Here is a 25,464-nt window from a genome sequence, read left to right on the forward strand (position 1 = left end):
AGCGCGTGAATAGGATAGTTAGAAAGATATATGGGGCACTCACTTTCAACAGTTATAGTATAGAGTATAACTACAAGGAAGTAATGCTGAAGCAGCACAGAGCACTGCTCAGGCCACAGCTGGACTACTGTGTGCAGTTCTGGTCACCTCACGACAATAAGGTTGTGATAGCACTAGGAGGGTTGACCAGAATGTTGCCTGGGTTGAAGCAATTGAGCTACAAGGAGAGACAAGATGGGCTTGGATTGTTTTCTTTAAAGCAGAGAAGACTGAGGGGGAACATGACTGAGGTGTATAAGATGATGAGGGATATGGACAGGGTGGACAGACAGCAGCTGTTCCTCTTTGTTGAAGGGTCAAACACGAAGGGGCGTAATTTTAGGGTAAGGTGCTGGAGATTCAGAGGGAATTTGGGAAAGAACACTTTCACTCGGTGATGGGAATCTGGACAGCACTAACTGGGAAATATTGGAGACCGGAAACCTTACAATCTTTAAAAAATATTTGGATGAGCACTTGAAGTATCATATATTCAAGGATATGGGACGAGTGCAGGGAAACGGATTTGGTGCACTTTTCGCGGGGTAGTTATTGTCCGCGCAGAACCGATGGGCCGAAGGGCCTTTTCTGTGCTGCATGAATCTGTAATATGGAGAACTAAGAGGTTATTCCTCGTACAGGAAAAATAGAATAATTTTTCATGAAGCTATTACATTCTTGCACTCACAAAGGTTTAACATGCTGCTGTAGTCAACAAATAATAAACAGCATTTATGGGGTGTGGAGGCAGGGGAGGGGGTGAACTGAAAATATGGAGTTAAGATCACAGTGAGATTAGCTATGATACCCTCAAATGGTGGAACAATATCGAAGGTTCCACTCCTGCTCCTATGTTCCTATATAACCTGCCTTTATAATTTAATCTTCTAAACCTCTGTAACATTTGAGTCTGAGCTGAACTCCCTCTAAACTGGATGTAGGTTTGCGCGCTGAGCTGGAAGGTTCGTTTTCAGACGTTTCGTCACCATACTAGGTAACATCATCAGTGAGCCTCTGGTGAAGCACTATAGCCCACTTTTTATTTATGTGTATAGGTTTCCTCGGATTGGTGACGTCATTTCATGTGGTGATGTCATTTCCTGTTCTTTCTCTCAGGGTGGGTGGTAAATGGGATCCAAGCCAATGTGTTTGTTGATAGAGTTCCGGTTGGAGTGCCATGCTTCTAGGAATTCTCGCTTGTGTCTCGGTTTGACAACACCACAGGAAATGACATCACCAACCCAAGGAAACCTAAACACAAAAATAAAAGGCGGGCCATATCACCAATGCTTCACCGGAGGCTCACTGATGATGTTACCTAGTATGGTGACGAAATGTCTGAAAACGAACCTTCCAGATCAGTGAGCAAATTTACATCCTGAGCTACAAATCTTCTCAAAACTCGATATACACTGCACTTTGTACTGTCTACAGAACTTTCTTCCTTACACCATGTATTATTTTGGAGGCACTACAGGAAATTTAAATACTGTCAGTACAGTTTACTGGAACAATAGCAGACTGAGAGATTATACATAGCTGAAAAGATTGATCAGGCTGAATCACTTTACATTGGGAAAGAGGACATTGAGGGATGACCTGATAAAGATCTTTAAAATTATACAATAGGTTCGACGTAGAAAAGATGTTTACAATCCCATGTGGGCAGCATGGTGGTTCAGTGGTTAGCTCTGCTGCCTCACAGTAGAAGGGACCCAGGTTTGATTCCACCCTCAGGCAACTGTCCGTGTGGAGTTTGCACATTTTCCCTGTATCTGTGTGAGTTTCCTCCGGGTGCTCCGGTTTCCTCCCACAGTCCATAGATGTGCAGGTTAGGTGGATTGGTCATGGGAAATTGCCTTGTAGTCTCCAGGGATGCATAGGTTAGCCATGGTAAAAGCAGGGTTTTCCCAGGGTACGGGCAGGATCTTCGTGGGATGCTAAACAGAGGATCAGCGCAGACTCAAATGGGCCAAATGTCCTCTTCCAGCACTATAGGAATTTTATGATTCTGTGAATTGTGGCCAAGATTAGAATATGGGCTATCAGTATGCAACATTCACGATAAAACCCAATTAAATTCAGGAGAAACCTCTCCTCCTAGAGGGTGGTGGAATGTTTTGTTTATTATTTTGTAGGTGTCACTAGCCAGACCAGCATTTGGTGCCTATCCCTACATGACCTTGAACTGAGTGGCTTGCCCAACCATTTCAGAGGGCAGTAAAGAGTTAATCACATTGCTGTGGTTTTGGAGTCACATGCAGGCCAGACCGATTAAAGGTTGCACATTCTCCTCCCCAAACGGCTTTTACAAGAATCAATGGTGATTTCAAGGCACCAGCACGAGATTTGCTTTCAATTTCATGATTTATTATTAGTGCTGGGGCTGAGAGGGACCAGTGAACCAAAACACCATTTGTCCCAACATGACCTACCAACAAGTTGATCAAAAGGAAAAAAAATTTTTCGAAATTGTAAGTAAAATAGACAACCAGTATAAAAATAGAGTGTGAGAGCTTTTGTAGATATATAAAAAGGAAGAGAGTAGCTAAAGTAAACAATGGTCTTTGTAACAGAGATAGAGTCATAGAGCTAGACAGCACAGAAACATATTTTTCAGTTCAACTCATCCATGCCAACCAGATATTTTAAATTAATCTAGTCCCATATCCCTCTAACTCTTTCTTATTCATGTACCCATCCAGATGCCTTTTAAATGCTGTAATTGTACCAGCCTCCGCCACTTCCTCTGGCAGCTCATTCCATACACGCACCATCCTCTACATGAAAATGTTGCCCCTTGGGTCGCTTTTAAATCATTCCCCTCTCACCTTAAATCTATGCCCTCTAGTTCTGGACTCCCCCACCCCAGGGAAAAGACCTTGACTATTCACCCTATCCATGTCCCTCATGGATTTTATAAATTTCTATAAGGTCACCCCTCAGCCTCCAACGCTCCAGAAAAGATATCCCCAGCCTGTTTAGCCTCTCCCTATAGCTCAATCCCGCCAACCCTGGCAACGTGCTTGTAAACTTTGCCATACCTTTTCAAGTTTCACAACATCCTTCCTATTGGAGGGAGACCAGAACTGAATGCAAATGGATGGTGAAACTAGAACTAGGCGGCATAGCCTCAAAATAAAGGGGAGCAGATTTAGATTCATTTAGGACAGAGTTGAGGAGGAACTTCCTTCACCCAAAGGGTTGTGAATCTGTGGAATTCCCTGCCCAGGGAAGCCGTTGAGACTACTGCGTTGAATGTTTTATGGCAAAGGTACTTAGATTTTTGAACAGTAAAGGAATGAAGGGTCATGGTGAGCTGGGGTGGGGGGTGGGGGAGGTAAGTGGAGTCAAGTCCACAAAAAGATCAACTCTGATCTTATTGAACAGCAGAGCCGACTTCACAGGCCAGATGACCTACTCCTGCTCCTATTTTTTACAACTTATGTTATGTGACATGGTCACCTTCACTGAGTCTAGCTTGTAATTCCAGATTTATTAACTGAATTTACATTCCCCCAGTTGCTGTGATGGGATTTGAACCTGGTCCACTAAAACACTAATTTAGATCTCTAGTTCAGTGAAACTACCACTATGCTACCTGCTCCTCCTGTGGAAGCTACTGCCACAGGGCTGAGGTGATTAGTGTGGAGACAGTTAAGGGGAAGCTGGATAAACACAACGGAGGAAAGGAATAGAAGGAGCAATTTCAAGAGGAAATCAGATGAGCACTTGAGGGTCATAAGCTTTCAGGGACATGAAGATGGAACAGGAGAAAATGGGATGACTGCACTGGTGTACAGAGTGCTAGCACAGATTCAAATGAGCCAAATGGCCTCCGTCTGTGCCATACTGATTGTGTGACTCCACGTGCTGACAGGGTGAAGTAGATGGAAGTGGATACTGCAGGTGCTGGGTATGAGAGTCAAGATAAGAGTGGTGGTGAAAACGCACAGCAGGTCAGGCAGCATCCAAGGACCAGGAAAATCTTTTGCCCGAAATGTCAATTTTCCTGCTCCTCGTATGCTGCCTGACCTGCTGTGCTTTTCCAGCACCACTCTAATCTTGACAGAGTGAAGTGAAGAGAGGAATGTGGATGGGGTGCTTATGTGGAGCGTAGAGCAGTTGGGCCGAATGGGCCGGTCAATGGTATGCAACACTGCCCTGAACCTGAGGTGCTTCATTCACTGAGAAACTTAGCTTCTCGCTTCAGTGGGAGCTTGTTATCAGTAAACTGGGAGGGTGGTGTCAGGGCTGTAGGAATAGGCTGGCAGATAAGGAAGCCACACTCGACCTCTGCAATCCTACCCCAGTTCAGCAAAACTAGTTAAGAAATAGCAACGGTGTCCAACCACCCCTCTCACTTTGTACCTTTGACTGGATTCTCCGTACTGAGTTTTATTGCCATTATAAACTTACTTCGCACTTCTTATTAAATGGTCTCATTGCATTAAAAAAAATTGGAGCAGGATAGGGTACAAAGTCAACAAGCCAGACTTCCAAAGAACAGTTAAAACAGGCTTGTAGAAAATGGAGTCATAGAGTCTTACAGCACAAAAATTCATTCCAAGTTGTCCGTGCTGACCAAGTTTCCCAAACTAACCTGTATCTGCCGCTTTCTCTGGCAATTCATTCCACAAACAAACCACTCTGTGTGAAAACACTGCCCTCCAGGTCCCTTTTAGATCTTTCTCCTCTCAATATTATGCCCTCTGGTTTTGAACTCCTCCACCCTAGTGCTATTCACCTTATCTTTGCCCCTCATGCTTTTAAACAGCCACCCCTCAACCTGCTACGGTCCAGTGAAAAAGGTCCCAGCCTTTCCAGCCTCTACTCACCGTCAAACCCTCTAGTCCCATCAACATCCTGGTAAATCTTTTCTGAACCCTCACCCTCTCCAATTTAATAATATCCTTCTTGTAGCAGAACTGTACACAGTACTCCAAAAGTGGCCTCACCAATGTCCTGTACAACCTCAACATGACATCCCAACTCCTATACTCAATGGATTGAGCAATGAAGGCAAGTTTATTAAATGTCATCTTAATCATACTTATCTACTTGTGACGTAACTTTCAAAGAACTACATACCTGACCCTTGAATCTCTCTTTGACAACTGTACCATTAACTGTACAAGTCCTGCCCTTGTTCGCTTTACCAAAGTGCAATGCTTTGTGTTTATCCAAATTTCCTCTGCCATTCCTCAGCTCATTGGCCCAATTGATCAAAATCCCTTTGTAATCTTAGATAACCTTCTTCACTGTTCACTATATCACCAATTTTGGTGTCATCTGCAAATTTAGTAACCATTCCTGCTAAATCCTCATCCAAATTGTTTATATAAAATGACTAGTACCAATCCCTGCAGAACACTGCTGGTCACAGGTCTCGAGTCTGAAAAACAACTCTCCACCATCACCCTCTGTCTCCTACCAATTTTGTATCCATTGACATGCTCGCCCTGAACCCCATGTGATCTAACCTTACTAATCCGTCTACCATGCAGAACCTGGTCAAAGGTCTACTAAAGTTCATGTAGACAATGATTAGCACTCTGCCCTCATCAATCTTCTTGCATTTAGCTAATAATGAAATGCAAATAGCCACTTCCCAACAAGGTTCTGATCTAGCCGTTGAAACCTACAGTTGAAGATTGGATTTTTTTCCGAGAATTTCATTATTCTATTTCCGTTGAGTCTTCCAAAATTTCTTTTGCTTTAATTTATTATAGTCATGCCTGCCTAAGTGCAGTGAAAAGCTTTGTGTGCAAGCAGTCCAGGAAGATCATGGTAAGCAAGGACATACAGATTACAGTGTGCTTAGACAGAGTGAGGCATACAGGTTATACTGCACAGGAAAGGCACGAAGCAAAATCAACATTAACAAGATTAAACATTATTGGAAATTAGAGAAGTCCATTCAGCAGCAGGGAAGACTATGTTCTTGAACCTGTTGGTCCATTTGTTCCAAGATTTTGCATCTTCTGCCTGACGGAAGAGGTTGTAGGAGAACATTAATAGGGTGAGGGGGCCTTTGATGATGTTGGCAGCTTTTCCGTGACAACGAGAAATGTAAATGGAGTCCATGGATGGAAGGTTGGCTTCCATGACAGAACAACCTTCCGTTGTTTCTCACAGTCCTGGGCAGAGCGGTTGCCTTACTAGGCTATTACACACCTGGATTTGGTGCTATGGTGCATCTGTAAAAGTTGGTGAGGACATGCTGAATTTCCTAAGCCGCCTGAGAAAGACGACACATTGTGCTTTCTTGACTGCAAGAAGGTCCAGGACAGATTGTTGGTTATCGTCACTCCTAGGAACTTGACACTCTCAACCTCCACTCCGTTGATGTAGATGGGGTGTGTTCTCATCCTCCCTTTCTCAAGTCATTGATTAGTTCTTTTGTCTTGCCAATATTGAAAGAGCGGTTGTTACCATTTATATTACCCATCAAGCTTAAAGGCTGGGGAAATGCTGGGAAAACTCTCCACTGATGCTGCACGACCTCTCGATGTCAGCACAGAAAACTGTTGAAGCCCACATTATGAGCCCACAATGTTCTGTTCAATGGGTTAGGAACTCTCTAAGGCTTAGAGAATGTGGAAAGGTCACTGTCTGAAGGCCATTCAGCCACAGCTCAGGCTGTGCGCATTATAGAGAATGTACATTGTAAAGTAAGAGTACTTCAATGTGGCAAGTGGCGTATGGAGAAATAATTTATATCACTTGGTAAAGTTAGCTCAGTTGGATGGGAGGCAGGTGTGTGATGTAGAACAGTGAGAATAGCTAGCGGTTCAATTCCTGCAAAAGCTGAGGTTATTATGAAAATCCTACCTTCTCAACCTCATCCCTTGCCTGAGTTTGGTGATCCTCAGGTTAATAAGACAGCAGTCCTCTGCGATTATGGCAACTTTACATCTTCTGGACTTCCTGTCATTTTCAATTTGCCCTTGCTCTGTAATCCCAATATAAAACAGATTTTCTGAAAGTTAATTCTATCACAACAGTATTGGTTAGAACATACAGTATGGAGGCAAGTTGAATTTTACTGCAAATTCTGTGCAATTCAAGTCAAAATAATTTGACATGCATTTTTACAAACTTTTTGACAACAAAATGTTCTGGTCAACCAATTGTCAAGATCTAGAACTACATAGTGTCATATAGCACAGAAACAGACCCTTCGGTTCAACCAGTCCATAATCCCAAATAACTAGTCCCATCTGCCTGCTCCTGGCCCATATCCCTCCAAACCTTTCCTATTCATGGACTTATCCAAAATGTCTTTTAAACGTTGTAATTGTACCCACACCCACCACTTCCTCAGGAATTTCATTCCACATACGTTAAAAAAAATCACCCTTTGTGTCTTTTTAAATCTCTCTCCGCTCACCTTAAAGATGTGTCCCCTAGTCTTGAAATCCCCCATCTCAGGAAAAGACAACTACCATTAGCTCTATCTATATCCTTCATTATTTTACAAACTTCTATAAGGTCTCAACCTCCTATGCTCCAGTGAAAAAAGTCCCAGCCTATCCAATTTTTCTATATACTGAAACCTTCCATACCCAGCAACATCCTGGTAAATCTCTTCTGGACTCTCTCCAGCTTAATAATATCCTTCCTATAACTAAGAGACCAGAACTGGACACAGTACTCCAAACTGCTAAGGGATACTCTAAAGCTTCGAGAAGCCGAAACAGAAGTAATGGAAAAAGATCACTGTCTACGCCTATCAGTCTTTACACACCCAGAGGCTGAACATAGTATAAAGTCTCTCAGTTGGAGTACCTGGCAAGGAAACGCATTGTGAACATCAAGAGTAATGAAGCTGTTGTGAGATATGGCACAATAGAACATGATGCAGAAGAAAAGTTTAATTCTACTGAGAAAGTCTATCGCCTTAAAACTTGTCTTTAAACATTTAGGCAAAAATGTAATGCTGAGTTATAGAACACATTTACTGCACTAGAAAATAGAGGCAGGAAGGCTCAGAAAAAAGGAAGGAACTCAAGGAATGCAGAAGATAGGGACATCGGGGCTCACCAAGTGATAACAGGGTGTTGTAAGGCAATTAAGAATATTTGCCTTAGCATCGGTGAATCTGTGTGAACTGGACACCAAGTGATAACATTCACAGCCGTTCCCCTGTGAAATTAATGACAGTGTTTGATTCTGACCCTGAAACGAAACTCAGTACTATCAAAAGCTTTGTAATTAACGGTCAGATGCTTGTCAATTATAATGGATTCTTATCACCCCTTGCAAGCGGGGCAGTCAGAGGGAGAAAAACATCTTTTCTGTTACAAGACCTTGTCAAAAGGACACTAGAGAGAGACCATTTTAGTGCTGAGGCTGTTTGAGCCAGTAGAAAATTAACTCTTAGTGTGTATCTGCTATGGATTGAATTTAATTGCATTTTGGAACTCTATGATGATATTGAGTAGTCATTACGGGTAATTAAATACAAACTCTGTGAAAGGTAACATTAATGAAGTTTTAACTTGCTGTTGTTGCAGACCACTCTACAGACCTTACAGAGCGCTTTAGGGAACATCTCCGAGACATCCGCACCAATCAACCAAACCGCCCCGTGGCCCAACATTTCAACTCCCCCTCCCACTCTGCCGAGGACATGGAGGTCCTGGGCCTCCTTCACCGCCGCTCCCTCACCACCAGACGCCTGGAGGAAGAACGTCTCATCTTCCGCCTCGGAACGCTTCAACCCCAGGGCATCAATATGGACTTCAACAGCTTCCTCATTTCCCCTTCCCCCACCTCATCCTAGTTTCAAACTTCCAGCTCAGCACTGTCCCCATGACTTGTCCGGACTTGTCCTACCTGCCTATCTCCTTTTCCACCAACCACTCCACCCTCTCCTCCCTGACCTATCACCTTCATCCCCTCCCCCACTCACCCATTGTACTCTATGCTACTTTCTCCCCACCCCCACTCTCCTCTAACTTATCTCTCCACACTTCAGGCTCACTGCCTTTATTCCTGATGAAGGGCTTTTGCCCGAAACGTCGATTTCGCTGCTCTTTTGAAGGCTGCCTGAACTGCTGTGCTCTTCCAGCACCACTAATTCAGAATCTGGTTTCCAGCATCTGCAGTCATTGTTTTTACCTAGGCTGCCCCACTGTCAATTCTAGCTAATCAGATCTTATGTCTTATTTGAATTTGAATCTCAACCCTGAAAAGATATGGCACTATTCAAAGACTGGATTAGTGGTGCTGGAAGAGCATAGCAGTTCAGGTAGCATCCAAGTAGCTTCGAAATCGACGTTTCGGGCAAAAGCCCTTCATCAGACTAATGAATCAGTTTAAATGCAACCTTATGGTAAGATCTCAGCCTCAGGTACAGAATGATTCAATGCTTAAAAAGCAGGAGTCTGCTCCTAGCTTTAAAAAAAGTTATTCTAAGCCTAACATTAAAGAGATTCTGACATAATGTGTCAGGAAGTCATTTTATGATCAAAAGTTTGCCCTCCTTGCTAAGAAGCCATTTTGTAAAACAATTGTATCTGACATGTGAGCTGCGCACAAGGTTACCATATGAACTCTCCAATTAGCTTAGACTGGTACCTCTTTATGAGAGGAGTTTATCTCGCTAGCAGGCACCTAACTCGGCTAGGTATGTTTTTCCCACTTGATGAATAGCTTAGGGCCTATAACAGTGATTAGTCAAGCGTACACAGAACTGTCAATGAACTTTTCTTCCTTATGAATTATTGTCTTTCACTGTAATCTGTCTACTTAAGAAATGCAATTTTTAAAAACTTTTGTATAAAGGAAGCCACTTTGTATCAGTACATCGGAGTAGCCTGCTGGGGCACTTGAAGAACTGGTACCCTACTCTCCTAGGTTATTAGAACCTAGTTAGTTTAGCTTATAGGTATCAGTAGCATGTTGTGACACTGATGCTATTAGTGAATAAAGGGGATGACTAAAATTAAACTAATCTGTCTAAGAGGTTTTTATTCCAGACTTCCAAAGATTACAATCTCTGGAACAAACCTGGAGTGAGGCTTTACAGGTCTGAGTCATAGAGTCATATAGCCACACGGGTTTCCCTGGACTGTCTCAAATCTCTCCTTCAACACTACTGCATGTATGGTGATTCTGAATTTGTGAAATTCTTCCCTTAGGCTGTCTATTTAACACAGGATGTAAATATTACAGTTACACTGAGACAACAAAGAATGGGACATGTTGCACAGAGATAACTTGAATTTTGTTACAGCTTCTGGAATTCGGAAGTCAAAATGTTTTGTAATGCTTCTACAAATTTTATGCATGAAATATACTTTTGCAAAGAAAATGTGCTGCTCAGCGGTTTACCGATTAACAAGTAGTGTGGCATAGTGGTAATGTCACTCGACTAGTAATCTATCAACTTATAAGGTGGTTCCCAGACGTCACGTGTAGAGGTAGGAGGCTGGAAGAACACAGCAAGCCAGGCAGCATCAGCAGGTGGAAAAGTCAACATTTCAGGTATAACCCTTCTTCAGTCCTGGCCACACCACACATTTTAAAATAGTTAACTCTGTTTCCAAATCATTCCTTGGCTTCAACATCCCTTCTCTGCCTCTGTAACCTCCTCCAGCCTGTCGATGTCACTGCTCTTTTCTCCTCCAATTCTATCTTCTTGCTTACTCCCAAATTTCAACCACTCCGCTGCTATCAGTTACGCCCTCAGCTGCCTGGGCCATAAGGTGGACAGTGAGAACCTTTTTCCTCGGATGATGATGGTTAGCAGGAGGGGACATAGCTTTAAATTGAGGGGTGATAGATATAGGACAGATGCCAGAGGTAGTTTCTTTACTCAGAGAGTAGTAGGGGTTCAAAGTTTGTGAGAAGATTTGTAGCTCGGGTGATCGTTGTTGTGGTGCTGTTCGCCGAGCTGGGAATTTGTGTTGCAGGCATTTCGTCCCCTGTCTAGGTGACATCCTCAGTGCTTGGGAGCCTCCTGTGAAGCACTTCTGTGATGTTTCCACCACCATTTGTAGTGGTTTGAATCTGCCGCTTCCGGTTGTCAGTTCCAGCTGTCCGCTGCAGTGGTTGGTATATTGGGTCCAGGTCGATGTGTACAAAATCCCATGCAAGGACTGCACAAAACACTACATAGGACAAACAGGAAGACAGCTAACGATCCGTATCCATGAACACCAACTAGCCACGAAGCAACACGACCAGCTATCCTTAGTAGCCACACATGCAGGTGACAAGCAACATGAGCTCGACTGGGACAACACTACTGTTATAGGACAAGCCAAACAGAGAACAGCCAGGGAATTCCTAGAGGCATGGCACTCATCCACAGATTCTATCAACAAACACATCGACATGGACCCAATATACCGGCCACTGCAGTGGACAGATGGAACTGACAACCGGAAGCGGCAGAGACAAACCACTGTAAATGCCGGAGGAAACATCACAGAAGCGCTTCACAGGAGGCTCCCAAGCACTGAAGACGTCACCTAGACAGGGGACGAAACATAGTAGGGGTGTTGAGTGGCCTGCCTACAACAGTAGTAGACTTGCCAACTTTATTGGGATTTAAATGGGCATTGAATAGACATATGGATGAAAATGGAATAGTGTAGGTTAGATGGGCTTCAGATTGGTTCTGAAAATGTGTTGCTGGAAAAGTGCAGCAGGTCAGGCAGCATCCAAGGAGCAGGAGAATCAATGTTTCGGGCATGAGCCCTTCTTCAAGAATGAGGAAAGTGTGCCAAGCAAGCTAAGATAAAAGGTAGGGAGGAGGGACTTGGGGGAGGGGCATTGGGAATGCGATAAGCGGAAGGAGGTTAAGGTGAGGGTGATAGGCCAGAGTGGGGGTGGGGGCGGAGAGGTCAGGAAGAAGATTGCAGGTTAGGAAGGTGGTGCTGAATTCGAGGGTTGGGACTGAGATAAGGTGAGGGGAGGGGAAATGAGGAAACTGGAGAAGTCTGAGTTCATCCCTTGTGTTTGGAGGGTTCCTAGGCGGAAGATGAGGCACTCTTCCTCCAACCATCGTGTTGCCAATGTCTGGCGATGGAGGCCTCCAAGGACCTGCATGTCCTTGGTGGAGTGGGAGGGGGAGTTGAAGTGTTGAGCCACGGGGTGGTTGAGTTGGTTGGTCCGGGTGTCCCAGAGGTGTTCTCTGAAACGTTCCGCAAGTAGGCGGCCTGTCTCCCCAATATAGAGGAGGCCACATCGGGTGCAGCGGATGCAGTAAATGATGTGTGTGGAGGTGCAGGTGAATTTGTGGCGGATATGGAAGAATCCCTTGGGGCCTTGGAGGGAAGTAAGGGGGGGAGGTGTGGGCGCAAGTTTTGCATTTCTTGTGGTTGCAGGGGAAAGTGCCGGGAGTGGAGGTTGGGTTGGTGAGGGGTGTGGACCTGACGAGGGAGTCATGGAGGAAGTGGTCTTTTTGGAACACTGATAGGGAAGGGGAGGGAAATATATCCCTGGTGGTGGGGTCCGTTTGGAGGTGGATTGGTTCCACAGGTAGGCGCAACATTGAGGGCCAAAGGCCCTGTACTGTGCTGAAATGTTCTGTCTTCTTTGTTCTATAAACTCTAAGAGATTCAAATTCTAAACCTCTCCACTCCTCTATTTCCTTTTAAAAAGATACTCCTGAAAACCTACCACTTCACTCAAAACATTTTGTTGTGCCCTAAATCCTCACGACGTCAGATTTTGCTGGATAGCACTGACCACAAAGTGCCTGGTTGGCCTCTCACTGTCATGAAGTTGCTATATAAATTCAATTGTTGTTGCTGTGGTGATCCTAACATTGGACCACCTTATGGAACTCCAGATTCAGTGGAACACTAACTGAGGAATTCGAAAAGAAGGTTTGTTATGGGAAGGGGGGGGGGAAATCCATTTCAACGAGCAATATGAATGTCAATGTTACCTGATTGAAAGGGCTTCAGGGTCATAAAGGGTCAAACTCCAAGGCCCTTGACCCTTTGTACCCCGTTCGGACAGTTCTGCGCATGTCCAGTAAGCCCCGCCTTCCCCCTCGTCGTCGATTGGTTCGAAGCCCGCCCGTCAATCGCAACCAATCCCCTTCTCACTATTGGTGCAATCCGGCCGCCCCGGGGAGTGATTGGAGAGATCCGCGATGGCGCGGGTAACCCCGCCCCTCCCCGGTCCTGAGTGGTCCGCCCGCCCGTCAGTCGCAGGCAGCGGGAGCCAGTCGGAGCCGCCGCGGTGGGCGGGAGCGGTGTACAAGAGGCGGCTCGCGGCGGGCGGTTGGCCCGTTGGCGGGGCGATGGCGGGCGGTGTGTTCACGAGGGTGGCCGGGCTGTCGGGCGCTCTGGCCGTGGGCCTCGGCGCGTATGGGGCGCACGGTGAGTCTGTGGTGACTCTCTCTCATCCCCCACCCCGCAGTGGGGGCGGTGACCTCCCGAGTCTCTTGAAATCTGTTCCCCCCCTACCCCCCTAAAGCTGGGTAAGCGAGGGAGCTGATCGACTGTGGAAGGCTTCACCCTCCCCACCGCCATCGACGTCCCCCGAAGACCCTTCCCCCTGGGCTGCCAGCCAGCTGCTGGGTTGGCTTTGGTCATCCTCTTTGGGGCTGCCAGTCTGCAAAGTGATGGCCAACTGGGCTATTTGACTGTGGGTGGCCTCACAGCTTCTGGCAGGGTCTCCTTGGGGGGAGGGGTGGTGGTAACTTGAACCACCCCCCCCTCCCCCTCCCCTCTGCTGTACTGGCTCCTACAGCTCCTCACTGCTTCCTGATGAATTCCAGGATCCCTACAAGTGTGGGAAGCAGGCCATTCGGCCCCAGCAAGTCCATGCTGACCCTGTGAAGAGTATCCCACCTGAACCCATTCCCCATTACTCTGCGCTTGCCCCCTTGACTAATGCACCTAACCTACATGTTCCTGGGCACTGTGGGTGATTTTTTTAGTGTGGTCCACTCACCCTGAGCTGCCCATGTTCTGGACTGTGGGAGGGAACCTGCACAGACACTGGGATCAATGAGCTGAGCATGTGTTGCTGGAAAAGCGCAGCAGGTCAGGCAGCATCCAAGGAGCAGGAGAATTCATGTTTTGGGCATGGGCCCTTCAGGAAGGGCTCCCTTCCTGAAGAAGGGTTCATGCCCGAAACGTTGATTCTCCTGCTCCTTGGATGCTGCCTGACCTGCTGTGCTTTTCCAGCAACATGTTTTTCAGCTCTGATCTCCAGCATCTGCAGTCCACACTTTCTCCACTGGGATGAATGTGCAAACTTCAGTTATTCAAGGCTGGGATCTAACCTGGGTCCCTGTGAGGCAGCAATGCTGATGGTTTGACATTGCAGAGTGGCTGTGCAGTACAGTGTGTCATCTCTCTCTGGTTTGCTGGTTGGGAGTTACCTTGACTAGGGTTCTGTTTTGCCCTCCCTAGTCTTGTGTGGGGATCAAATACTGCAACCCCAGGTGTTTTACCATTGGACCAACCCCCCCTCAAGTTTGGACTGTTCTTAGGCATGAATGCTCCCCTGCCTTTTAATTGTAGCCTGGTAAATAGTTGTCTATTTGTTTAAATAGTTATCCATTCCCTTTTGAAAATATTAATTGAACCTGACTTGGGTTTTCTAGATTTTCTCTTATACAGTTAGTGTAAGGCAAAGAAGACTTAAAACAATTAGCTTAATTGACTAAATCACTTTAGAAGAATGTGACAGGGGCTATATAAATGCAAGGTGCTGTGGATGCTGGAATTCTGAAAGGGAAACTGGAACAGCTGGGAGCACTTGGCTCAGCCAGCACTTGGGGACAGTGCAGTTTGACAGTCAAAAGTTAGTAAATGGAAGCCTGTCTGTTCTTGACCTCATTCTCAAGTCCATCAGGATCTGAAAGGTGGGCCTCCTATCCTGTGAATTGGGATGTTACGGATCTGACTGCTTGCCCTGGATCCTGTGCGTTTATAAAATAACTTGGTGTGTGGGCAGGGTGGGTGTATGTATGTGAGCAGATAAGGATTTCAGTTGTGTTGCAATGCTGAAGGTCATGAATGTGTTTCTTGGCCAGTGCTGATCTAAATGAATGTTGTGGATGTGCTGGTGTTGGACTAGGCTGAACAAAGGTTGAAAATCACAACACCAGGTTATAGTCCAACAGGCTTATTTGGAAGTACAAACTTTTGGAGCACTACTCCTTTCAGGTAGCTGGTGGAGTAGGATCAATAAGTCACAGAATTTATAGCAAAAGATCATAGTATCATACACTGCAACATATTCAACAAACTCAAATTAAGTCTCATCTCAGAATAGGTTGCAGGTTTTGATCCATTTTGAAAGTAGTTCTGGAATTTACATTGAAGTTACATTCCTGAGAACGTCAGGTTTTATAAAAAGTGACATCTCAGCTCAGGCAAGGAATTAAAGGTGAGGTTAGTCTAGCATTCCAATCTAGTCAGACTGGTTCGATTTCCAAAGTAGGAATTTATAAAATGTTGCATGGATTATAAAAAAAAATTGACTGTCTAAAGATTGTTTCTTGAACAAAATGGAATATATGTCAATGCAAAGTCACCTGAGACTTGAATAAGAGTGCATGTGTGTATATGCATGGGTGATTGAGGGGTGTATGAGTGGGTCTGCGTGAGTGATGCTAGTGTAGTGGCATGAACCAGAGGTCCTGGTTGAGGCCAGGTACCGAATGTGGCTATCGATATCTGCTTGGCCACTCTGCTTTGTTGCATTTCCTAAAGTCTGCCTTGGACAGTCACCTGAATTGAGGCTGAATATCCCTGAACGCTGAAGTGCTTCAACGACTGACTGGGAGGAATATCCCTGTCTAGGGATTGTTGCATGGTATCAGCTTGGTTGAAGGAGCAGTCCTCAAAGTTTGCACTTTTAAATAAACCTGGACTATAACCTGGTGTTGTCTTTTTTTTCATGAAAAGAATGCTTACATAGCATCACTGGCTGTCCCAATATGTTGCAGTTAGTGGGGCACTTAAGTGCCTGGTCACTGTTGCAATGCAGCAAACAGTCACTATGTACACAGCAAGTTCCCACAAAGTCAGGTGATCTGGTCACTCAGTTGGTTAAGGGGCTACCACCATGTTTTCTCCATGGAACTGTGCTCCTTTCCAGTAAGGAGCCACTGGATACCAGTGGACAACAGAAACCCTGGAGATTTATTTGGGGTAGTTATGGTTGAGATGTGCTAATGTCTTTTCTGTTGACTTTTGCAGGATTTCGACGCAGTGATCGAGATGATTATTTGAAAGAGGTGAGGCAAAAAGCTGAGCATCGGGATGATGGCCTGGTGGCATTGCTGAACTGTTAACCCAGAATGTTCTGGGGACCTGGGTTCTAATGTTGCGACAGCAGATGGTGGAATTTGAAATTAAAAAATTCAGACTCCGACCATGAATCCATTACGGATTGTCTGGAGGGGGGGGGGACCCCATCTGGTTCACTCCTTTTAAGGAAGGAACCTGCCATCCTTGGCTGATCTCCAGCCTACATGTGACTTCAGATCCACAGCAATGTAGTTGAATCTTAACTGCCCTCTGGACAACTAGGGTTGGATAATAAATGCTGCTAGCCACTGATGCCCTCATACTATGAATAAAAAAACAATTGCACCTCTGCAGAGGGGGCCATTTGGCCCATTGAGTCCATGCAGGAACAATCCAGTCAGTCCAGTTCCTGCAGCCCTGTGAAGGTCTCTTATCCCTCTGGCATCTTGTTCTGAGATTGTTCATCACCTTGGCCTCCACCATCCTCACAGGCAGCATTCCAGCAGAATGCCACTTGGCCCCTCAAGCTTGTTGCACTGTTTGCTACAACTGATGGCTAATCTGGTTTTGATCTTGGCACTTAATTCCCTTCTACCTATATGCATCTTCTCTTGTTACTCAAGAATCTTCCTGGCTTGGCCTTAATAGTCAATGATCTAGCTTTGTAAGATACAATTTTACACACCAGTGACACTGAAGAAACTTAATCTCCTGAATGAGGCCCCTTATTTCTACCAGTTCTAGTGCCTCCTTGAGGGGAAGCAATCTCTGCATCTGACATTTCAATTCCCTTCCCTTCCATTGTTGCTACCTTTTTAAAGTTCTTCCCCTCACTCCCTTGTTCAAAACTTTTAATGTGTCCCCCTAGTTTTGTGCTATCAGCTAATGCGACAAGTTTTCGTTGCCTACCTTATGTAACACATCATCATCTTGTTATTGGCTGCCATTGATGAAGTTGCCAACATCCATCATTCTGTGCCAGGCTGATTCTCAACCCTCGTTCCTGACACCCCCCCCCCAAAAAAAAACCAGGATGTTTCTAACTGCTCCACCTTGAGACATTGACATTTAAAGCATCTTGATAAATGAGTCAGTTTCTTGAACAATCAGTAGCAAGCTCTTCCAGTTATTAATATCACCACTCAGTTTGAGAAGAGAAACCTAATGTTCACCTGAAATTGCATACTCCCCTTGCAGATTTCATTGTTCCAAAATGAACAGCCCTAACTTCCCCCATCTAACCTTGTCACTAAAAGTCAATATCCTGGAATCATTCTGGTAAATAACTCTGTTCTGCCTAAGGTCTGGCCTGTGATTTCCTTGTGCAAGAAGTGCCTTTGTGCTTTTATCCTGTGTTGGAGCAGGTTCTCGCTGTCCATATTTGGATACTCAGGTGGCAAGAGACTCAATGAACTGCAGGTAGTGAGTTTGATGCAAACAAAACTTTCTGATCATGACTGAGGACATCTAGAATTTGCCCTGGAGCTGCATGTAGGCTAGATTGGACAAGGTTGGCAAATTTCCTTCCTAGATGCATTAGTGAATTGGTGAACTTTGTAGGATTTTTCATCTAGAGTTTCATCATTCCATAATGACACTTGTGGTTTATTTTAACAACTTAGATTCATAGTCATGGAAACAGACCCTTTGGTCCAGCTAGTCCATGATGGCCATGTTTCCAAACTAAACTAGTCCCACTTGCCTGTGCTCAGAGCCAAATGACCTGCTTCCACACTGTAGAGATTCTGATAATCCAAAGTCTTATTTAACAGGATCAAATACAAATTTACCATGAGTTTTGTTTCTCACTTCTAGCCCTCTAAAAATATCAGTTTTTTAAAAATGGCGTTGCACTGGTGTTAGCCATTTGCACTCTTGGATCCTTAAGCGTATGAGCTTGTGAACGAACATAAACAGAAGGCCATTCAGCCCCTTGAGCCTGCTCCTCCATTCTGTTAAATCACAGCTAATCAGCTAACCTCAAATTTGCATTCCCAGTCATCCTGATTTTTTCCTGTCCTCTTGATTAGCAAGAATCTATCCACTGCTTCTTTAAAACTATTCAAGGATTCCACTTTCTCAATCTTTTCCAAAGATCTGTGACTCTCTGACCGTAGGAGGAGAAACATCCTCTGTTTTAAGTGGGTGATGACTGATTTTTAAATAGCCCCTAGTTCCTAATTCTTAAGGGCAAACCATCTCTCCACATCAACCCTGTCAAGAAATATGGTTCAGCCAAATCACTACTGTTCTAAATACCAGCAATCTGTCCAACTTTTCCTCCTGAGACAAGCCATCATTTCAAATAAATCTGAAACAGCTTCTGCTGCACTTGCATATGCTCATATGGAAACAGCCCCTTTGGTTCAAAAAGTCCATGCTGAACATAATCACAAATTTAAATTAGTCTCACCTGCCTGCTCCTGACCCACTTGCCTCAAACCTTTTCAACTCCAAACCTATCCAATTGCCTTGTAAACATTGTAACTGCCCACATCCACCACTTCCCCTGGCAGTTATTCTACATGTGTACCACCCTCTGCTTTTTTTAAAAAAACTTGCCCCCTCAGTTTTTAAAATCTCTCCCTCCTTTCCTTGCCCTTAAAAAAAAATATGCCCCTTAATCCTGGAATCCCCCATCCTAGGGAGAAAGCAACAATCAACTTGCTTCTATGCCCCACTTCTCAGATCACCTCTCAACCTCTACACTCCAGTGGAAATAGTCCCAGTCTATCTAGTCTGTCTTTATAACTCAAACCTTTCATACCCAGCATGTCCTAGGAAATATCTTCTGAGCATGACTGGATACAGTGGGTGGCCAGTAGTATACACAGTACTCCAGATGTGTTTCCATCATTGCCTCTGCTTTCAATTCCCCTCAATAGAAGTAGTTAGCTTTCCAAATTACTTGCTGTACCTGCATAGCCCTTTGTGATCTCCTACCTGAACACCCAGATTCCCTCTGCATTTCAGAACTGTAATTTGTTTGGATTTCCACATACTTTGTTTGTTTTTTGCAGCATCTTCCTGTCCTCCTCTCAGCACATCTTTCTACCTAGCTTTGTCATAAGCAAATATGGTGACCATACCCCTCATCCCTTCACTATCTCAAAGTACTTGACCCTGTGATCCACTGCTCATTGCATTTTGCCAACCAATAAGACTTTGACTAGTTAGCAACGTGAATAGACCATCTTCTGTCCTTGTCAGTATTATAATCCTCCATTGTAGGCTTGTTTCCTGCAGTAACTTTTTGGATTGTTGTCAAAAGCCTTCTGGGAATTGAAAAGCTGTACAGCCATGAGTTTGCCTGTATGCACAGGATGTTTTATTTCCTTCATCTGAAATTTGGTTAAACATGACCTCCCTTTAACAAAACCATGCCTGGTTACCTTAACTTGAGCCTTGTTATAACACAAACTTTATTAATTGGCACCTTCTGAACCAGCAGAAACTACACCTGAAATACTGGACACTTGCTGTATTATTATCTCTACAATGTTTGACAGTTGAGTGCAAGTGAGAAGACCCTTTGCCAGTAAGTTTTAGTATAGCAAAGTTGCATAAGTGATTATGCTGTAAATAAACTCTAATTGTATACTCACATTATCAAGTGTAGTACTGGAAAAACACTGGTCCTGCAGCATCAAGGAGCAGGAAAATCCTACATTTTGGATTCCTGATGAAGGGCTTCAACCTGAAATGTTGATTATCCTGCTCCTCTGATCTTGCCTGGCCTGCTGTGCTTTTTCAGCACCAGTCTCTACTTTATCTCTAGTGTCTGCAGTCTTCACTTTCTCCTACCCCTACATTGTTTCTATGACTTAGTGTTTTTTGCACTGATCATGTGTACCTTTTGATCAGCCAACTACATTTCTGGTCCCGTAGGTGCCAGTTGATGAAATGTTGCTGTATAATCCTTATGATAAGCTAACAGTTCTTGCTCTGCCATCCTCTTTGTACTGAAGTTACACTCTTCTGATCTGATTCAACCATGCATGAATCAAAGGGGTTTGAAAAATTGAAAGTCACATGACACCAGGCTATTGTCCAACAGAATGATTTCAATTTTTTCTAAAATGTTTCAGTATTACAATTCTGCTCATCCTATATTAGTCAGTACCAAACTGGGTGAGTTACTCTTCAGAGGGTCGGTGTAGACTTGTTGGCCTGAAGGGCCTGTTTCCATACTGTAAGAAATCTAATCGAATCACACTCTTTCAGAGTGCAACTCTTTTTCATCACTTCACCTGAAGCACTGATTTCAAATCACAAGCTTTCAGAATGCTTCAGGTGAAGTGATGGAGTTGCACTCAGTTTGATTTTTGAGTTGGCCTGTAGGACTAAACCTGATGTTGTGACTTCTGATATTTTTCCATCCCAGTTCAATACTGATGTACCCATATCTTGAAAAATTGAAACCAATGCATCAGCCACCTCTTGCAAACTTCTTTTACAGCCATAGGCTGTAGAACCTGGGCACATGTCAGTCCATGCTCCAATTTATTTAGTCCCACTTTGATTTGAGTTCTTCCCTCCCTTTCATCTCCTGATTCAATATGGCTGTTTTTCTTGTGGTGAAGCCTGATGCAAAATACCACTCACTTGCCAATTCTTTCTTTCCATTATTCATCCTACAGTCTTATTCTATAGGACCAATGTTCATTTAACATTTTCTTAAATATTTGTAGAAATTTATTCTGGTTAGCTTTTTCTTATTTTACCCTTACAGTAATGATTTTAAAAAATTAGTAACCTAACTTGCTCACCAGTCTTTGAACAATTAATGCTTTTTCTTTTTGGTTTAATTTTTTTTTGTTGACCATAAATGTTGAGTCTGTCTGTAAGATTGTTACTCAAAATGCATCTAAACCATTTCTCTAATATCCTCAAATGTCTGCCACTGCACTTCTAATGACCGTCCTTTAATCTAACTTACCAATTCATTTTAGCCAGCTTTGTTTTTATGCTTTACTTTTTTTTGGAATTGGACCCATTCTTCTCTCCTTTCAAATTGAATACAAAGTTCAACCCTTGTTGCTACTACCTGGAGCAGTTTTGCTGAGGTCATACCATAATGCTGTCTGTTACACAGTACCATACCTAGTATAGCATGCTCTCTGGCTGGTTCCAGATTGTTTTTCTTAGAACACTACAAACTAAATTTGCAAAAGGTTTAAAGCTCAGGAACTGCACTAGCAAAAGTCACATTAACTGCTGACTCAAGAGGGTTGTTTTTACTTTAATTACTAAAGTGTGATGGATTGGCTTCTGAATAAGCAGTGTTCTAGCCACAGCACTAACTTTATTCTTGTTCTACAGCTGTTTGAAACTGCAAACAAGTACCACTTCCTCCACAGCCTGGCACTCCTGGGAGTTCCCCTCTGCAGGAAACCTCTGCTGGTATGACACTTTGTTTTTGTTTTTTCTTTCCTTCTAGTTTTATTCCCCTATCACTGGCTCTACCAGTGTTCCTTGTACCTGAATTGTGTAGCTAAGTCACCTACAATATCTGCACAACCTAATGAACTACCTCTCCCATTAGTATTCAAACTTTCCATTGTTTGAGTGGGATGCATTTGTACTTATTTGCCCTCCCTGGATAGCTGGCTTGCATTGGCATTCATCTGTAGTGATTGTCCCTTTTATACACATCCCTTATAGCAATCTGTGCATTAGTCAGTCTGGCTTGTTCTCACTCTGGCCTCTTTCTCATCAAGAGTTAGATGACAAGGTGATTACCAGAGTTTAAACTTGGCATCTGAATACCTTCAGAGTTCATATGGCTTAACCCAACTCTAGATGTGTGTAGCTGACACTCTAGATGTTTGCCCATCCAAGATGCAACAGACTGCTTGATAGGCATCAGTCGCAAGCATTCTTCCTTTCTTTTCCCCCCCCCCCCCCTTGCTCAGTCACAGCAGGATCCATCTGCACAGATGTTGCAGAAACTCCCCTTTAAGTATATTTTTTGTACCTTCCAAACCTACAAATGTTAGCATTTGGAAGGATGATAATGGGAACAGTACTGGAGATCCCCTCCAAGCTACTCACCATCTGGACTTGGAAATGATTTGTTGTTCCTTCAGTGTCACTGGATCAAAATCCTGGAACTTCCTCCATAATGGCACTGTGGGTATTGCTACACCAGTGACTGCAGTAGTTCAGAAGGTAGCTTCTCACCTAGAGTCTGAGGCCTATTAGAGATGGGCAATAAATGTCCATTGTATCTAAATCCCATTGGCAGATTTTAACACTGATTTGTATTTCTTTCTATTTGAAGAAAACCTTAGTTACTGAGCCTACATGGGTGGTGTTTCATTCTGCTGACTGAATATTGTTGGATTGTAGGCTGGCTCATTGCTGACCTCTGGCATGGTGATGTTCTGTGGTGCCTTCTACTATCAAGCAGTGACTGGAGACCCGGTGTTCACCAAAGCTGCACCTTTTGGAGGAACCATTCTGATAGTGGGCTGGGCAGCCATGGCACTCTGAGACTGGCAGGAAGCCTGGCAAGGAAGCACACTGAGCAGTCCAGGTAGAATTTGACACATGGCTCTAGAGTGCATATTGGAGTGGGCCCTTTTAAATTCAGTAGTATTTGGAAACCCTCCATATAAGGCACCTGTGAGCAACCTCTACTCATAACACTGGTCTGAAGCCAGTGTTCCAACCTGCTAGGACCATTTGATCACTTGCTGTGCTAAATTGTTCTTGCCTCCAGTTCAGCTTGTGCCCATTCCATCTTGTCTGAAGTCTGTGTGCTCATTAACTTGGCCATGCAGCAGAATCTTAACCATAATGCAACTAGATTAAGTATTCCTGAAAGGACAGATGTTCTCCAATTTGTCCTGATGAAAATCAGAAAAGAATGCCAAATTTCAAAGGATCACTAATTCCTTTTCTAGGGAGAAGCAGGGGGCTGATTGTTTGCAATGTGGCATTCTTGAGATGGTCCTGATTAGTACAAGACAAATTCCATTAGCAACATGTCTCCTTTTAGTAAACTGTTCGGTACCAACAAATTACTAATTTATTCAGGCAGAGATAGTGACCTAACAGGTTCAGCTGTTCCTGTTGGGCCATGTTTTTCATGTGGCTGTAGCAGGAGTGCTTGTCTGAAGTCAGCATCTTCCTTCATAGTTACTGTTTTTGAGGTTGGGATCTGACTTTTCTAAACCACAACCCCTCCTGGTGCCAGTGAGTTGGGCATCACAATGGCACTGTTCTGCATTGGGCTGAATCATTGAAGGCACTGGTACATGTATCCTCCTCTTCTGGAATATTTATCATATTCAGTTGCTGGTGGGAATAGTAGTAACATCTAATGATGGGGCAGAGATTGTGACCTGTTGCTACTGATTGAGACCCTGTCTATGGGCCCATTTTAGACTTGATACCCTTTTTGAGTGGGGGGAAATATTACTAGACCCCCTGCTACCTTGATTTGACCCTCCAATTCAGAATCAACTTTGCTTGTACTGATCTGTCTGAGAAGACATTTTAGCAGGTGCAGTCTGAATTTATAGAATTTATATAATTGTGACATTATGAAAATGTAATGCAGTGCTAAGTTTAGTGATATACATGAATTTGCTGACTTTTAATTGAAACAGACTTTTGTATAAAAGTTGTAAAATAAACTTATTGCTTTGTATTTGTCATTTCTTTTTTTGAAACAAGATAAAATCTTAATTTCAAAATGAGGGCTGTCTTGGAGTAGAGAGTAAATATAAGGGTCCAGTTTTTGGAGATGTCTCCACTAAAGTGGAAACAGGAACCAAGAGTATTTAAGGCAGAGCTGGATTCTGGAAGTTGAAGAATGTTGGGGGATGGGTAGAATATAAAGCAGCCTCAAGGGGCTGAATGGTCTGCACTTTAACACATCTTCTTAAAATTCCTAGTACAGTAATGTTGAGCCCTGCCCTGTCAAATGCTGTCTTTCAGATGAAACACTAAATTAACACTACCTCTTTACCTAGATGTACAAAGTTTTCAACTCTTGGAAAAAGGTTGGGGGCTAGGTGGATATGGGAGTTCTGTCTGGATCGCTTTTCTTTCCCCACATCACAAGATAGATTCCAAAAATAAACATTGCTGGAAAAACCTGGAAGGACTGGCAGAGAAAGCAGTTAACATTTCAGGTTCAGTGACCCACTCCACTACTCAACACTGCCCCCCCCCCCCCCCCCTCCCCCCACAGCACCTTCCCTGACCCACTCAGGTAAAGCAGCACTTTCACCTTACTTTAGCCTACTGTATTCACTGTTCACAATAGGGTATCCTCTTTGGGGGAAACAAAGCATAAACTGACCACTTTGCAGAACACCTTAGGATCATTTTTGTAGACAGATCAAGAGCTTCCAGCTGTCTACCACTTCAACATACCCGTGTTCCCTGGTCAACATCCATTTCAGGCTTGCTGCAGTGCTCCAGCAAACCTTAGCGCAAGCTGAAGGGCAGTCCCTCATCTTCTCCTTGAACTCTACAGCTCTGAATTAAAGAGTTCATCAATTGAGGGCTTGAGCATCTCGTTCCTACATCCTTACTCCCAAACCCCACATACCAGACCTTATGTGGGCTGCAACTACACACAATCCATTGTAGACCAACAGGAGACTGGAAGAATGCAGCATCAGGAGGTGAAGTCCACATTTCAGCTGTAATCCTTCAGTTCACAATTAATTGCCAGTTACTAATGGTGCCCATTAGGAGCTCCTGTTTTTCCCAGGCTGACCTTTAACTACTTTCTGATTTTTGTTTTGGATCACCATCATTCATTTTTTTTTCTACACCACTACCCACCATCTCTTCACTACCATCCCTTCTGAAGGGCCACTGAACCCTACTTTCTTTCCATGGGTGCTACCGGATCTGCGGGTTTTTTCCCAGCAATTTTAAGATTGTTGTAAACTGTTCTCGATCCTTCTACCAGTGGGGACAGCTTGTCATTCTCCCCAGGGCCCTTGGGATTTTGAGCACTTCCATCAAATCTTTCTCTTAACCTTCTCCAATGAAGCTGACTCATCCTGGAAGCCATTTGTGGGGAAACTTCCTGCATCCTCTCCAGTCTGCACATTCTTCAAGCGTGCTCCCAGAGCTGGATGCAATAATCAGCTGTGGCCAAACTAATCTTATACAAGTCTAATGTAACCTCTGTGCCCTGATTAATGTGGGCTAGGGTACTGTA

The 25,464-nt window shown here is 44.1% G+C and overlaps 1 protein-coding gene across 1 annotated transcript; it reads left to right on the plus strand.

Moving 5' to 3' along the window:
- The first annotated feature begins 13,232 nt into the window (after positions 1–13,232).
- tmem256 (transmembrane protein 256) lies at positions 13,233–23,931 on the plus strand. Its single transcript, XM_072591480.1, has 4 exons — positions 13,233–13,385; positions 16,224–16,261; positions 21,597–21,677; positions 22,626–23,931. The coding sequence occupies exons 1-4, from the start codon at positions 13,307–13,309 to the stop codon at positions 22,767–22,769; spliced, it is 342 nt and encodes a 113-aa protein (XP_072447581.1). The 5' UTR covers positions 13,233–13,306; the 3' UTR covers positions 22,770–23,931.
- The last annotated feature ends 1,533 nt before the right edge of the window (positions 23,932–25,464 follow it).

Source organism: Chiloscyllium punctatum, chromosome 21, assembly GCF_047496795.1.
Source record: "Chiloscyllium punctatum isolate Juve2018m chromosome 21, sChiPun1.3, whole genome shotgun sequence".
NCBI classification, from domain to species: Eukaryota; Metazoa; Chordata; class Chondrichthyes; order Orectolobiformes; family Hemiscylliidae; genus Chiloscyllium; species Chiloscyllium punctatum.

Excerpts from the sequence above, each read along its gene's own strand:
- tmem256 (XM_072591480.1), top strand. The coding sequence starts at position 13,307 with ATGGCGGGCGGTGTGTTCACGAGGGTGGCCGGGCTGTCGGGCGCTCTG. Across the intron at positions 13,386-16,223 it reads CGGCGCGTATGGGGCGCACG|GATTTCGACGCAGTGATCGA; the intron begins GTGAGTCTGTGG and ends TGACTTTTGCAG. Across the intron at positions 16,262-21,596 it reads GAGATGATTATTTGAAAGAG|CTGTTTGAAACTGCAAACAA; the intron begins GTGAGGCAAAAA and ends CTTGTTCTACAG.